The 13,872-nt window shown below is 37.6% G+C and overlaps 1 protein-coding gene across 1 annotated transcript in view; it reads right to left on the bottom strand.

Moving 5' to 3' along the window:
* Positions 1-22: 22 nt before the first annotated feature.
* LOC129743029 (fatty acyl-CoA reductase wat-like) overlaps positions 23-13,872 on the bottom strand; it is a 52,934-nt gene continuing 39,084 nt past the window's right edge. The window contains exons 7-9 of the mRNA XM_055734972.1: positions 8,584-8,703; positions 535-795; positions 23-190 (exon numbers count right to left, since the gene is read on the bottom strand). Of these exons, the coding sequence (XP_055590947.1) occupies positions 70-190; positions 535-795; positions 8,584-8,703 (502 nt within the window). The 3' untranslated portion in view covers positions 23-69. The remainder of the gene's footprint in view (positions 191-534; positions 796-8,583; positions 8,704-13,872) is intronic.

The raw sequence follows: 13,872 nt of genomic DNA, 5'->3' as shown, positions 1-13,872 counted from the left end.
ATACATTCACTTTAATTTAAAGGTAAGTAATTGTGAAATTCTCTCTTCCTTTGTTTACTAGATGTTCAACTACAGAGCAATCAGCATCACAAATAACTTTTGCAGCACAAATTTGGACGTCAAGCAGGAACATCGAACGCAGATCCAAATCCAGATGAGCTTCTTTAGAAGACGTTGTATCTGAAAGAATCTGTGAAAGAAACAAAACGATAGTGTGAAAAACGTTGCTACGGATTTTAAAATATAAACAAGTTGTTTGGGTTGTTCGTCGTATAATTTTAATGTTTGATTGAGTTCAAATCAAATAACAACATAAACTTTAATATTACAGATTAAATTTTTAACAAAACTAAAACAAATTTCTGGAATCCATTTAAACAAACATCCATCCAAAATCTTCTTAACACGTGTCATTCCATCACTCCAAATAATATTTTCCAAGCCAATAAATTGGATTTTTCTTGGGAAAAAATCACACGAGTGCGAATAATACGTTCCTATACCCGATAAAAAGCAAAAACAACACAATCTTACCTTCTGCTAGCAGGTGAAATTTTAGAATCTATCCGGGCCACTCGATCTCCGAACCAGTAGCGACGGATCCCCGGAATGTAGCTACGAAAATAATCTGTCCAATTGATGGTACCCATGTCGAATTCCAGACAACGACTTTCCTCGGCCGAAAGTTGCTGCCTCAGTCGCCGGATGTTATCGCTCTCGATGGACCATTCTCGGAGCCCGAAAAAGGACATCATCTCCAGGAAGCGGGACGACTTTTGGAGCGCTTTCCGATAACTGATTGGAATGGGGGAAAATAAGACAGTGATATTGAAGCTGTCATCAAAACGTAATCCTTAATTTGATGAACAAAATAGTATGAAAATCCTATTAGGGGAGGAGCGGGCTATATGCGCCTATTAAGCAGAACACTGATTTAATCGAATATCTCGTCGAATATGTGTACAAAAACCATATACACGTGTGCAGGCATCTGTTTTCTATACAATGCAGTAATTTTTATGTTAAAATTTTCTTCTGTTTCCAAGAAAACGAATTTATTGTAAGTGTTGTCTAAAATGCCGAACCTCAAACCGTGCGGGCTAAATGCGCCTATTTATGTTTTGAACAAAATTTCTGTTTTTTGGACAATATTTCCGTATAATTTCATTGAAACTGCTAGAAAGTAGTAATTTCCGTACGACAAAGCTGAAGTTTTATAAAAATCTATGTTTATTATAATTTTATGGAATAAAACAAAAGTTAAAGTTGCCATACTATGGAGGCAGTTCATCCATGAGAAAAACTTTATCAAATCTGTCTTTAGATCTTCAATTCATTCTTAAGATACCATTCAGAGCTTAGATTTGAAGGTTCAGTGATAAAAATCATTTATTTATTCTATTTAACCTGATATTTTAGGATGGAGGCATTTTACAAACATGATGGGGGCATACAAAAACACTCTATTATTCCATTAAATAATCATTATTAAACGTCCACAAAAGCTGAAATATGTTTAATTTCTTAAGTTCATTTGAGTAAGAAACAAAAACCATCCTAGTTTTTGATTTAAACTTCTTTACGTATAATTTTTAAAAGTCGAAATATTACATCAAAATGTATCAAAACCTTGTATGATTTTTTAAATTTTTTTGAGTTTATAAATTCATAAAATTCTTTCTTGCCTTATGTTCTAAGCGTATCACTCTCAAAATGCATTGGTCAGATAAGCTGTCTAGTCAGTCATTTCGCCAAACAGCCGTAGGGTCATTTAACCCGATAGGCCCATTTAGGAAACCTTTCCCCTAGATGATTTTTTTGCTTTCAAGATTCATCAAAAATCATTCGAGTTGAAGCTCTCGGCTAGTTCGGACGTACATTGAGTTCTCTAGTTCGGTAAAGTGAGTGTGAAAACTCTTGTTCGGCCATTACATCCGGGTAAAATACCGTCGGGCCGATAACCCGAAAATTTTGGTTTTGTGTACCGCGATCGGGAAGAAATAAAGACAATCCAGTGCAAACCCATCCATAAAAGTGGTTAGGGGAAAAGTTCATATAACGCCCCATGTGGCTAATACGCGCCACCCTTGTTTTGAAGAATCTGAAGCATTTTAAGCCTGCAAAATATTACCAATTTGTTCTAAATGCTGTGATTGGTCATGGCAAGTATGAATTTTTCCTTAAAATGTTCCTGTGTCGTGATAATTTCACAATTTAGGTTTTTCATCATTTCGATCTAAATTTTGAAACACTTTCAATAAGGTGTCACCAAGCAGAGAAAAACGAATAAGACAATATTTTCTGACACATTGCTAGAGGAGAATCTAAACTACCATTTAATGCTAAAAAATTATACCGAACTCGCTATGGTATGCTTTTTATGAGTGTGTTTTATCACGGCCCATGCGCTCGTTATAACGCGCCAATCGTAGTAGGCTGAAAAAAGCATTAATTTTTCAAAAAGGCCAATTTTCATTGAAAATGAACAAAAAGTCTAAAACCTTATTTTGAGCGTTAATTCAGCCCAAAAAATCAATTTTCATTTTTTTTTTAATTTTGATTAGTCCATTTTGATTTTATTTTCATTCAAAGTGTCTGTAAGTATTGGTGTGTTTTCGGTCTTCGGCTGCTTTCGGGTGTGTTTGGCTGCTAGGCGCGTATTGAATACACGGCGGCGCGTATTTGCAACACAGTTTTGTTCTGTGGCTTTGAATAAGGTTTTTAAAAATCAAGTTTTTGAAGCAACTATAGCAATTTGGGTAATAAAAAATCATAGGCATTTGTAGAAAACAATTTTCTTCAACGATTGCACCCATTTTTAACACAATTTGTACGTGGAATACATAGAAAATCAGCAATTCGCTTAGGTGGCGCATAATAGGGCATGTTCCCCTATTTTGTGCTGTGAAATATTGGAAGAGTGATTTATTGTTGCTTCTGGGAAGAAAAACTCTCACAACCACGTTGTGACCTTGAAGCCATCACCAACGATTTATTTGGATATTGGAGCCAACACAATAGCGAGTGAGGGACGGCCACAAAACAAAGCCGCTAGACTGCTTCACAACTGTGCGAACGGAGGCGCTTATCAGCCAGAATAAAAACAAGTTTTTGTATTTTTTTTCATTTTTCTCTTTTTTTCATTATCTAACCCTACTCTACTTTGCTATCTTTTCACTTTTATTGCTAGATTAAGATTATTGTATTTCGATCATATTTTATTACGGAAGACATTTCTGTCTCCGTAATAGAATATGAGCGAAAACGAGGGATTAGTCTCTCCAGTTTTTGTGGATGATGGTCGAGTTGTTCACGGAAATGCTGGGCACCTGGGAGGACCGAGCGCCTCCGAGAAAATGATCTCTGAGGATGAGGCGGTTCATCCAGGTGCTGTGCTTTCGGAAGACAACTCGTCTCAGTCTTCCTCAAAAACTCGTGTTGCCCCTCGGGTCAAAGTGTACCCGGAGAATTCATCTTTTGCTGGTCCGTGGGTGGTTTTCTTTCGGCCCAAGCCAAACGGAAAAATTTTGAATATTATTCAGATAACAAAAGATCTGGCAAGGTGGTCCTCCGTTACCAATATAACCAAGGTCACGCCAAACAAATTGCGAGTTGTGGTAACCAGTTCGAAGGCTGCTAACGAAATTGCGGCTAGTCAGCATTTCATTTTAGAATACCACGTCTACATTCCGTCTCGAAATGTAGAAATTGAGGGCGTGGTCACAGATATGAGCCTGTCGGCAGAATACGTTAAGACCAATGGGGTTGGCAAGTTCAAGAGCCTCGACTCGACTTCGGTCAAAGTCTTGGATTGCCGCCAACTCAGAACTGCCACCTCTGTTAATGGAATTAAAAAGTATTCTCCGTCAGCTTCATTCTGTGTGACCTTTGAAGGTACCGCCCTCCCTGACTATGTCTTGATAGACGGAATGTTGAGGCTTCCAGTTCGGCTTTTTATACCTCGTCCTATGAACTGCAGCAATTGTAAAACCCTAGGGCACACAGCATCGCATTGTTCCAACAAATCGCGCTGCTGTAAAGAGAATCATGAGGAGGAAGCGTGCCAATCATCAGAACAAAAATGCATTTATTGCGGAGGCAACCCTCATGATATCTCTGCATGCGATGCGTTTCAGACTCGATGGGAAAAACAGAAACGTTCGTTACAAGATCGTTCTAGACGTTCATATGCTGCAATACTTAAGAGTGCTTCTCCACCGGCCCAATCAAATAACGTTTTTGCCGCACTGCCAGATGACGAGGTGGATACGGCATCGGATGATGAAGGACAACCTTTTGTCGTGATGGAGAACTCCAGGAAGCGAGTCAAACCGTCTTCTTCCAAGATTAAACGAAAAATGCCTCCGGTAAATCGTCCATTCAACTTTACTAACAACCAAATAAAACAAGTTCCTCCTGGATTCCAGGGGAAAATCACTCCTACGAATGATCCAGCAGTTGCAACTACCTCGAAAAACTCATCAACCAATGATATTCCGCCATCATCAAACACCAAATCCGGACTCTTTAAGTTGTCCGACATTGTGAATGGAATATTTTCGTCTTTTGATCTTTCCGATTCCGTCAAAACCATTGTTACCTCGATGCTTCCCATCATAAAAACTTTTTTCCAGCAATTGATGCAAACTTGGCCCCTCCTTTCAGTGTTTATCTCTCTCGATGGATAATTTAAGCCGAGGGGTCGGAGATTTCACTGTGTTACAGTGGAATTGTCGTAGTCTTATTCCTAAAATCGATTCGTTCAAACATCTTCTTCACAAAACTAGTTGCGATATTTTTGCGTTATCCGAAACATGGCTTTCTTCTCAATCTAACATCTCATTCCACGATTTTAATATTATCCGCTTGGATCGTGACGATTCTTATGGAGGAGTGCTTTTAGGGATCAATAAGCGCCACTCCTTTTACAGAATCTACCTTCCTTTATCAGGCGGAATTGAAGCTGTTGCATGTCATACAACTATAAGAGGTAAGGACTTATGTGTTGTCAGTTTATACTGGCCTCAGAGAGTTGCAGTGGATCGAAGTCACCTAGAGGACCTGTGCTCAGTACTTCCTGAGCCAAGGTTGATCCTGGGTGACTTCAATTCACATGGAACTGTCTGGGGAGAACAAATTGACGATAGTCGTTCTGCTCTTATATATGACATTTGCGACAGGTTCAATTTAACAGTTTTGAACACAGGTGAAAAAACACGAGTACCTAAACCTCCTGCAAGACAAAGTGCAATTGACCTCTCACTCTGTTCAAATTCATTATCATTGGATTGCCAGTGGAAGGTGATTTTTGATCCCAATGGTAGTGATCACTTGCCAATTGAAATTACAATCACCAATGGGGTCAACCCTTCGAACACGATAAATATGGCATATGATCTCACAAAACACATCGACTGGAAGAAATATGCAGATGCAATTACTACAGCCCTAGATTCTGTGAATGGCTTATCTCCCATGGAGGAATATAGCTTCCTAGCTCGCTTGATTCATGAAAGTGCGGTTCAAGCTCAAACGAAACCCATCCCAAACCAATCGGTTCGTCGAACACCCCCCAATGCATGGTGGGACAGCCAGTGTTCCAAATTGCATGCCGAAAAATCAAAAGCATTTAAAGCCTTCCGAAAGCATGGTACACTTGACAACTTCCAATTGTATTGTACCCTTGAAAATCAATTCAAAAAGTTGATCAAAGGAAAAAAACAGGCCTATTGGCGCAATTTTGTGGGAGGTTTGTCACGCGAAACGTCCTTAAGTACATTGTGGAATGTGGCACGACGCATGCGGAATCGTACTTCAACTAATGAAAGCGAGGAATATAGCCATAGTTGGATCTTCAACTTTGCACGAAAAGTCTGTCCTGATTCAACACCTGTGCAAAAAATTATTCGTAATGTGCCACCAGGTAGGAGTGAAATGGATTCTAATTTTTCGATGGTTGAATTCTCACTTGCTCTCCTCTCTTGCAACAATTCAGCTCCGGGAGTTGATCAAATAAAATTTAACTTGTTGAAAAATCTTCCGGATGCTGCAAAGTTTCGCTTGTTAAATTTATTTAATCAATTCTTGGAGCTTAACATTATTCCCGAAGACTGGAGACAGGTGAAAGTTATAGCTATCCAAAAGCCCGGAAAACCAGCATCCGATTTCAATTCCTATCGCCCTATAGCGATGTTGTCTTGTATACGGAAGTTGATGGAGAAAATGATCTTGTTTCGTTTGGATAAGTGGGTGGAAACAAACGGCCTTCTTTCAGATACTCAGTTTGGGTTTCGAAGGGGCAAAGGGACAAACGATTGTCTTGGTTTGCTGTCTTCAGAGATACAAATGGCATATGCAAAACGTGAGCAAATGGCTTCAGTGTTTCTTGACATAAAGGGAGCTTTTGATGCAGTTTCAATTGAGGTGTTGTCAGAGAAATTGCATTCCCGAGGTCTGCCCCCTCTATTGAACAACATCTTATACAGCCTACTTTGTGAGAAACATCTGAACTTTGCTAACGGAGACATTGCAATTAGAAGAACCTCTTACATGGGCCTCCCACAAGGTTCATGCTTGAGTCCACTTTTGTACAACTTTTACGTAAGTGACATTGACAGTTGTCTCTCTGAAGGCTGCACTCTAAGACAATTTGCGGATGACGGCGTGGTGTCTGTCACAGGATCTACTGAGTCTCATCTGCACAGACCTTTACAAGATACTTTAGACAGATTGTCTTCCTGGGCTTTGGGGCTTGGGATTGAGTTTTCTCCACAGAAAACGGAGATGGTTGTCTTCTCTAAAAAACATAGACCTGCTCAACCTAAGCTTCAACTCCTAGGCAGAACGATTACTCAATCGAGGTGTTTTAAGTACCTTGGGGTTTGGTTTGATTCCAAGTGCACCTGGAGAACTCATATTGAGTATTTGAAAGGAAAATGTCAGCAAAGAATTAATTTTCTCCGTTCAATTACCGGCACCTGGTGGGGAGCCCATCCTGAAGACCTCATCAAGTTATATCGAACAACTATTCTCTTAGTGATGGAGTACGGTAGTTTTTGCTTCCAATCAGCTGCCAAAACACATCTTATTAAACTCGAGCGTATTCAATATCGATGTCTTCGAATAGCACTGGGTTGTATGCCCTCAACACATACCATGTGTCTCGAGATTTTGGCAGGCGTACTCCCACTGAGAGATAGGTTTTATTCATTATCTCTTCGGTTCCTCATCAGGTGTGAGGTCATGAACCCATTGGTGATTTTAAATTTTGAAAAGCTTCTAGAGCAAATTCCTCATTCAAAATATATGACCATATATCATGAGTTCATGTCTATGCAGGTTAATCCTTCGTCGTATTCTCCTATTCGTGTTTGTCACCCTGCCTACGACAATAATTCTGTTCAGTTTGATTTGTCCATGCAGCATGAAATCCGTGGTATTCCGGAACATCATCGTTCTCTTATTGTTCCTAGGCTTTTTGATGAAAAGTATGGACACATCGATGCTGATAAAATGTACTTTACTGATGGATCCCTTATAGGCGAATGTACCGGGTTTGGAGTGTTCAAACAAACTTATAGTGCCTCCTACAGTCTTCAAGCCCCATGCTCAGTGTATACAGCAGAATTAGCAGCAATTCATTGTGCACTAGACAACGTAGCCTCCCGACCTGTTGAACACTACTTTATTGTTACGGATAGCCTAAGCTCTGTTGAGGCTATTCGTTCAATAAGACCCGGAAAGCACTCGCCATACTTCCTTGAGAAGATACGGGTAACATTGAGTGCTTTATTTAGGCAAAGTTTTTTAATCACCTTTGTTTGGGTCCCTTCTCATTGCTCAATATCAGGCAATGAGCGGGCAGACTCTCTTGCAAAGGTGGGCGCGGTTGAAGGCGATGTTTATCATCGTCAAATCGCCTTCAGCGAATTCTACTTTTTAATTAATAAAAACGCCCTTGTCAACTGGCAGCGGAAATGGGACGAGGATGAGTTTGGTCGGTGGCTGCACTCAATTATCCCGAAGGTAAGCCTCAAACCCTGGTTCAATGGGTTGGACCTGAGTCGAGATTTTATTCGAACGTTTTCCCGTCTTATGTCCAATCATGGTTCCTTAGACGCGTTACTCTATCGTGTTAATCTTGCTAGCAGCAACTTGTGCCGTTGCGGTCAAGGTTACCATGACATCGAGCATATTGTTTGGTCGTGTGAGGACCACCTTATCGCCAGAGCGAATTTAATAGACACCCTTCGGGCCCGAGGAAAACCACCTAACGTTCCAGTGAGGGATGTGTTGGCTGCGGTAGACCTAGACTACATGTTCGAGTTATACCTTTACCTAAAATCTATCGATCTTCGTATATAAATCTCTTTTCCCTTTGCCTTGTTCTTTCTTCAACTAACCTAGTTTTAAACAAAAATTTGTAAATACAAAAACAAGAGTTTGGCTCCGTAAAACCAGCGGTCAGAGCCGTTTCAAATAAACGAAATTGTAAAAAAAAAAAGATTCATCAAACACACAAAATTAATTTCTGAAAAAGACATATTTGGCTTCTTCAAAAATTTACAGAAGATTTATACTTACATAGGCTTTTTTCGACGAAGCCTTCTAACAAAATCAAGCAAAACAGCCGGAATGGTGTGACCCAGGAAAGAAAACATCCGGAATAGGTGCCTGTTAGAAGTGATGATGAAGGAGTAGTTCCTGTGAATTATAGAAAAATAAATCAGCCTACGTTATAAGGATTGTATTCGAAAAAAAGAAACACTTAGTTTCGTGAATTCAATTGGAATGCATCAGTGGAAATTGATGAAATTATCAGTGAAGCTACCTAGTAATGTAATGTTCATATGTGCAAATTTTTGTGATGTTCTGTAAAGTGGTTTTTGAGATAGCGTTCAATGAAGAGGTTCATCAGCTTTTATTTTTGGGCGCCATGGGCGCCATCTATAATTCAGACTATATACCACCCTTTTTCCAAATCAAAGCTTTTTTTATTACTTTTTTTGTTTCCTGAAGCTTGACTTTCTAAACTACTCAAAACTTTTAATATGATCGAAGCTATGACAATTTTAGCAGATTGTCCTCCTTCGACACAAAAACAACATATTAGACTTTTAATCTGTTTTCGAGTAATTGCACCATTCCAGATCATTAAAATCATAGTATCAACTTTGTAGGACATATGAAAGTGTTATATAGGAATAAAGGTCGCATTTGGAGGATACCTTCACTGTATATTTAACCATTCATTGTGTCAATAGTTATGTTAAACTGACTGATTTACAGCTTTCGAAGATCGTCAGGCACCTCAAGTGCTGACATCAACTTTTTCATATTTTTCTCTTTTTTCATCTCCAGAACATCCAGGTGAAACTGGTCAACAAAAAGTTTCTGACTGGAAACCTGCCGGGTGCCCACTAATGGGTTCGTTTTGCTGTCCTTTACGATATTTTTCATAATATCTCCTAGCTAGCGGTTCCAATATTTTGCGCACGATTTGACCACCGTATTTTGTTTATTTTTACGGCGAGCAATTTTTTATCTTGCAAAAATGAAGTCTGGCTCGTTTATGGGTCAACAAAATGAACTAGTAAAAAAAATTTACTTTTTTCACTTCCCCAATCCATATTTTTGGTTTGCGCTTGATAAAACCTCTTATAATCCCTACCTTCATGGAATTAATTATCTTCACTTCTGGAATAGTGAAATTAGATTGAATCAGTACACTTTTAAATCCTCTTTGGCTCCTCAAATAATTTACCCTATAAACTTTAGTCGAATAGTTGATTTGAAGCTCTTTTTGAGTCTTCCACTGGGACTTTTCTGAATTTTTCGCATCACAATAACCACTTGACAAAACGTCACAATGCGATGCACATGTAAACTTTACACAAGTAGGTAGCTTTACTGAAAATTTCATCAGTTTTGATTTATGCATGCAGAAGTTATTATCATTTTAATAGTCCATTCAATTTAAAGTTCAGTTTAAGCCTACATAATTTAGTTTTAGGCATACAACGCACTGTGGGCCAGGAACCACACTTTTGCGGTCAAAATTGACTGCAGGCCAGAGGCTTCGTTGTAGCTCGTCGTGACGCTTTGAAAATTAAAAAAGATCCTTTTTTATGGAAAATACAGCATTACAACTATTTTTCACAACACCGAGGAAAGTATGAGAGTATTTTATTATAACGATTCAATCCATTCAACAACTTTGTTGAAAACTGCAAAACGATTTGACTCTCGGTTTAAGAAATATCTAAGGTTTAATTTGGTTTAAAACTTCTTAAAAATTTCGTCCAAATTCTCTTATTTTGCAGAATTGAAAAAAAATAAACAAAAAGAAAGTTTCAATGATTTTTTTTCTCAGACGAAAAAATCTCTCGTGGTCTTCGGGAAAGCGTATCATTGAATTAAAACCATTATTTTCTAAATTTTTGTTATGTTCTACAGTTTTCCCTAAAAAGTGCACAAATTGATCAAATGAATTTAAACGATATTTCAAAAGTTATCTCGAAAACCAGAACTGCTAGAAAAACAAATATTTGCATATTTGGAATCAGCATCCCTAAATAAGATAAAATCAACTTTGAAATCAGTTCCACCTCAGAAAAATGTTAATTTGATTTCCGTGTGCAATTGGTATGTGAGTTGAAGTCGTGACGCCACAACGCGCCCTTTTTGAAATTTTTGTTCTGAAAATTTCACAATTCCGATTCTTACGTTCTCAATAAATAATGTAACAATTTTTTTAATTTTAACTGATGTTTGAAAAATTATTTTTAAATAATGAAAAAAGTACTGCAGAAATACTGGGTGGTCGCCTGGAATGGTTGATTACTAGAATTTTTAGATCTTCAGGAAAAGATAGATCTGCAAAATCGATTCAGATTGACGGATCGAAGGATCGATCCACCTAAAAAATGGGAGCTTGAAGATCGGTTTCTGATAGATCGACCTTTTTCGCATTTAACAAAAAAAGAAGCTTTTTGTTATTAACAGGATAAAAAAGATCACGAAATTTCAAAAACGCATTAACCTTTTGTCTTTGGTAAAAATAAACGCCTATACACGCTTCTATTTACGTACTCAAGTTGTTTTAAAAATTCCGACAAAAAATCCAAAAAAGCTGATCTAATATAAATTATCAAAATCGAATAAATATACAACAAATGGCACTCTTTGGCAATGAATTGGTAATAAATATTTGGATATAAATACCTCGGGTCAGAATCCAAAGAATCGAATCGAAAATGAACCAATCTATTTTATTAATTTCTTTCATGCCAAAGGATTCGATCCAAAAAATCTAAAATCTGAGTTGGAAACGGGAATTTATCCAGAAATCTTAAAAATCGCAAAAGTTGTCCCCGTCTTTAAATCAGGTGATGCCACATGTATCAACAATTACCGTCCAATTTCAACGCTTAGCGTATTCAGTAAAGTGTTTGAAAAACTTCTAATAAACAGACTAAACCAATTCATTAATGAAAATAATATTTTATACAACCTGCAATACGGCTTCAAAGCCGGCTGCAGTACATTGATAGCTATGTGTGAACAGATTGATTCTGTCATAGAAAATATAGACACAAAGAAAATCGTTGGAGGATTGTTTCTAGATTTGAAAAAAGCCTTTGATACTTCAGATCACGAAATACTCCTCAAAAAACTTGATCGGTATGGTATAAGGGGTGTTGCTAATACCATCATTAAAAGCTACCTTACAGGTCGGGAACAATTCGTTTCTATCGACCAAACAGAAAGCTCTTTGGAACCACTTGATGTGGGTGTACCACAAGGCAGTAATATTGGGCCATTGTTATTCTTATTATACATCAATGATTTAAGCAATCTACCTTTACACGGCATTCCCAGACTGTTTGCGGGTGGCACTGCTTTGTTTTATCCTGGAATTTGCCCAAAGATTATAGTTGAACAAATGGAAAAAGACTTAGAAATTCTTCACAAATACTTCAACAGCAACCTTCTAACTCTAAACTTATCGAAAACCAAGTACATGATCTTTCGCTCGTCCAGAAGAGTTATCACCAGCAGTTATCACCTTTTTTTTTTCGCAAATTCTACAATTGAAAAAGTTGACAACTTTAAATACTTGGGTTTGACACTGGATGAAACACTTTCCTGGAGTCCTCATATAAACAACATAATCACAAAAACATCGTCCTTGAGTGGCATTCTTTGGAGAGTCAGGAATTTTGTACCGCGCCATGTTCTAATGAAATTTTACTTTGCATTCATTCATTCCTAGTTTAACTACCTTATAGCAGTGTGGGGGAGGGCATCTTTGTCCCTTCTTGCCCGGTTGCAGACGTTACAGAATCGTTGTATGAAAACTATCTTCAAACTACCTTTCCTCTATCCAACTTCATTACTTTATTCAAGTACATCTCATAATGTTTTGCCATTATCTAAACTGTGCAGCTTGCAAACATTAATGTACGTGTTCGATAATTTAAACTCCACAGATAATAACCGTTTTTTTTTTTTTTTTTTAATATGTCTTTATTTGTATCAAACCATGATTACACTTATATTACATTATTGCATTAAACTAGGTGTTCAGCTCAATAATGAACTGTTCATAGCCCTATAAGTAACTAGATTATAAAAATTTATTTATAAGATTTAAATTTGCTGAGCGCAATCAAGTTTTTAATGTAGGAGAACATCCTGTAATTGCAAAAATATTTTATACTTAAAACTAAACACTATCTTAAAATTAAACTAAACATAAAGAGAACGAATCTCTGCGATGGAAGACTGCATCGATTTGCCTCTGAAGTTGGAGATGATTTTGTTGGCCATCTCTTCGATAGATTCAACGCCTGCAATCCGATGAAGATCTTCGGTGCTGTGCCAAGGTGGAAGCCGCAAAATCATTTTCAGAACTTTGTTCTGAATCCTCTGGATGGCTTTCTTCCTCGTCGCGCAGCAGCTAGACCAAATCGGAACCGCATACATTATCGCTGGTCGGAAAACTTGTTTGTAGATGAGCATCTTATTTCGCAGACACAACCGGGATTTCCTGTTGATGAGAGAATAAAGAGATTTAGTGTATTTATTACATTTAGATTGAATATCTTCAATGTGATTTTTAAAAGTAAGATTCCGATCAAGTGTAAGTCCCAAGTACTTCACGTGATCAGACCATTCTAATGAAACCCCATTAAAAGTTATGGAATGATTTCCATTAGGTTTTAAAAAATTTGCTCTTGGCTTATGCGGAAATAAAATAAGTTGAGTTTTGGAAGCGTTAGGAGAAATTTTCCACATTTTCAAGTAATTCAAAAAGGAATTTAAATTTTGTTGCAATCTACTGCGTACCACCCGTAAATTTCGACCTTTTGCTGAAAGCAAAGTATCATCAGCAAATAATCTTCTACCTTTTCCTTCTGGTACATCAGGAAGATCAGAAGTAAAAATATTGTATAAAATTGGCCCAAGTATACTGCCTTGAGGGACACCAGCTCTAATGGGTGTCCTTTCAGAGCATGAATTTTGATAGCTTACTTGTAAGGTTCGGCTAGTCAAATAATTTTGAATAATTTTGGTGAGATATACAGGAAAATCAAATCGAGCTAATTTAGCTACTAAACCTTTGTGCCAAACACTGTCAAAAGCTTTTTCAATATCAAGAAGAGCAACACCAGTTGAATAACCTTCAGATTTGCTAGCGTTAATCATATTAGTTACACTCAAAAGTTGATGTGTAGTAGAATGTCCATGACGAAAACCAAATTGTTCATCAGGGAAAATGGAATTCTGATTAATGTGAATCATCATTCTATTCAAAATAACTCTCTCAAATAGTTTACTTAAAGATGGAAGCAAACTAATTGGTCGATA

Source organism: Uranotaenia lowii, chromosome 2, assembly GCF_029784155.1.
Source record: "Uranotaenia lowii strain MFRU-FL chromosome 2, ASM2978415v1, whole genome shotgun sequence".
Classification (NCBI taxonomy): Eukaryota; Metazoa; Arthropoda; class Insecta; order Diptera; family Culicidae; genus Uranotaenia; species Uranotaenia lowii.
The sequence above is the reverse complement of the archived record's forward strand: the minus strand, read 5'-3'. Positions and strand labels throughout refer to the sequence as shown.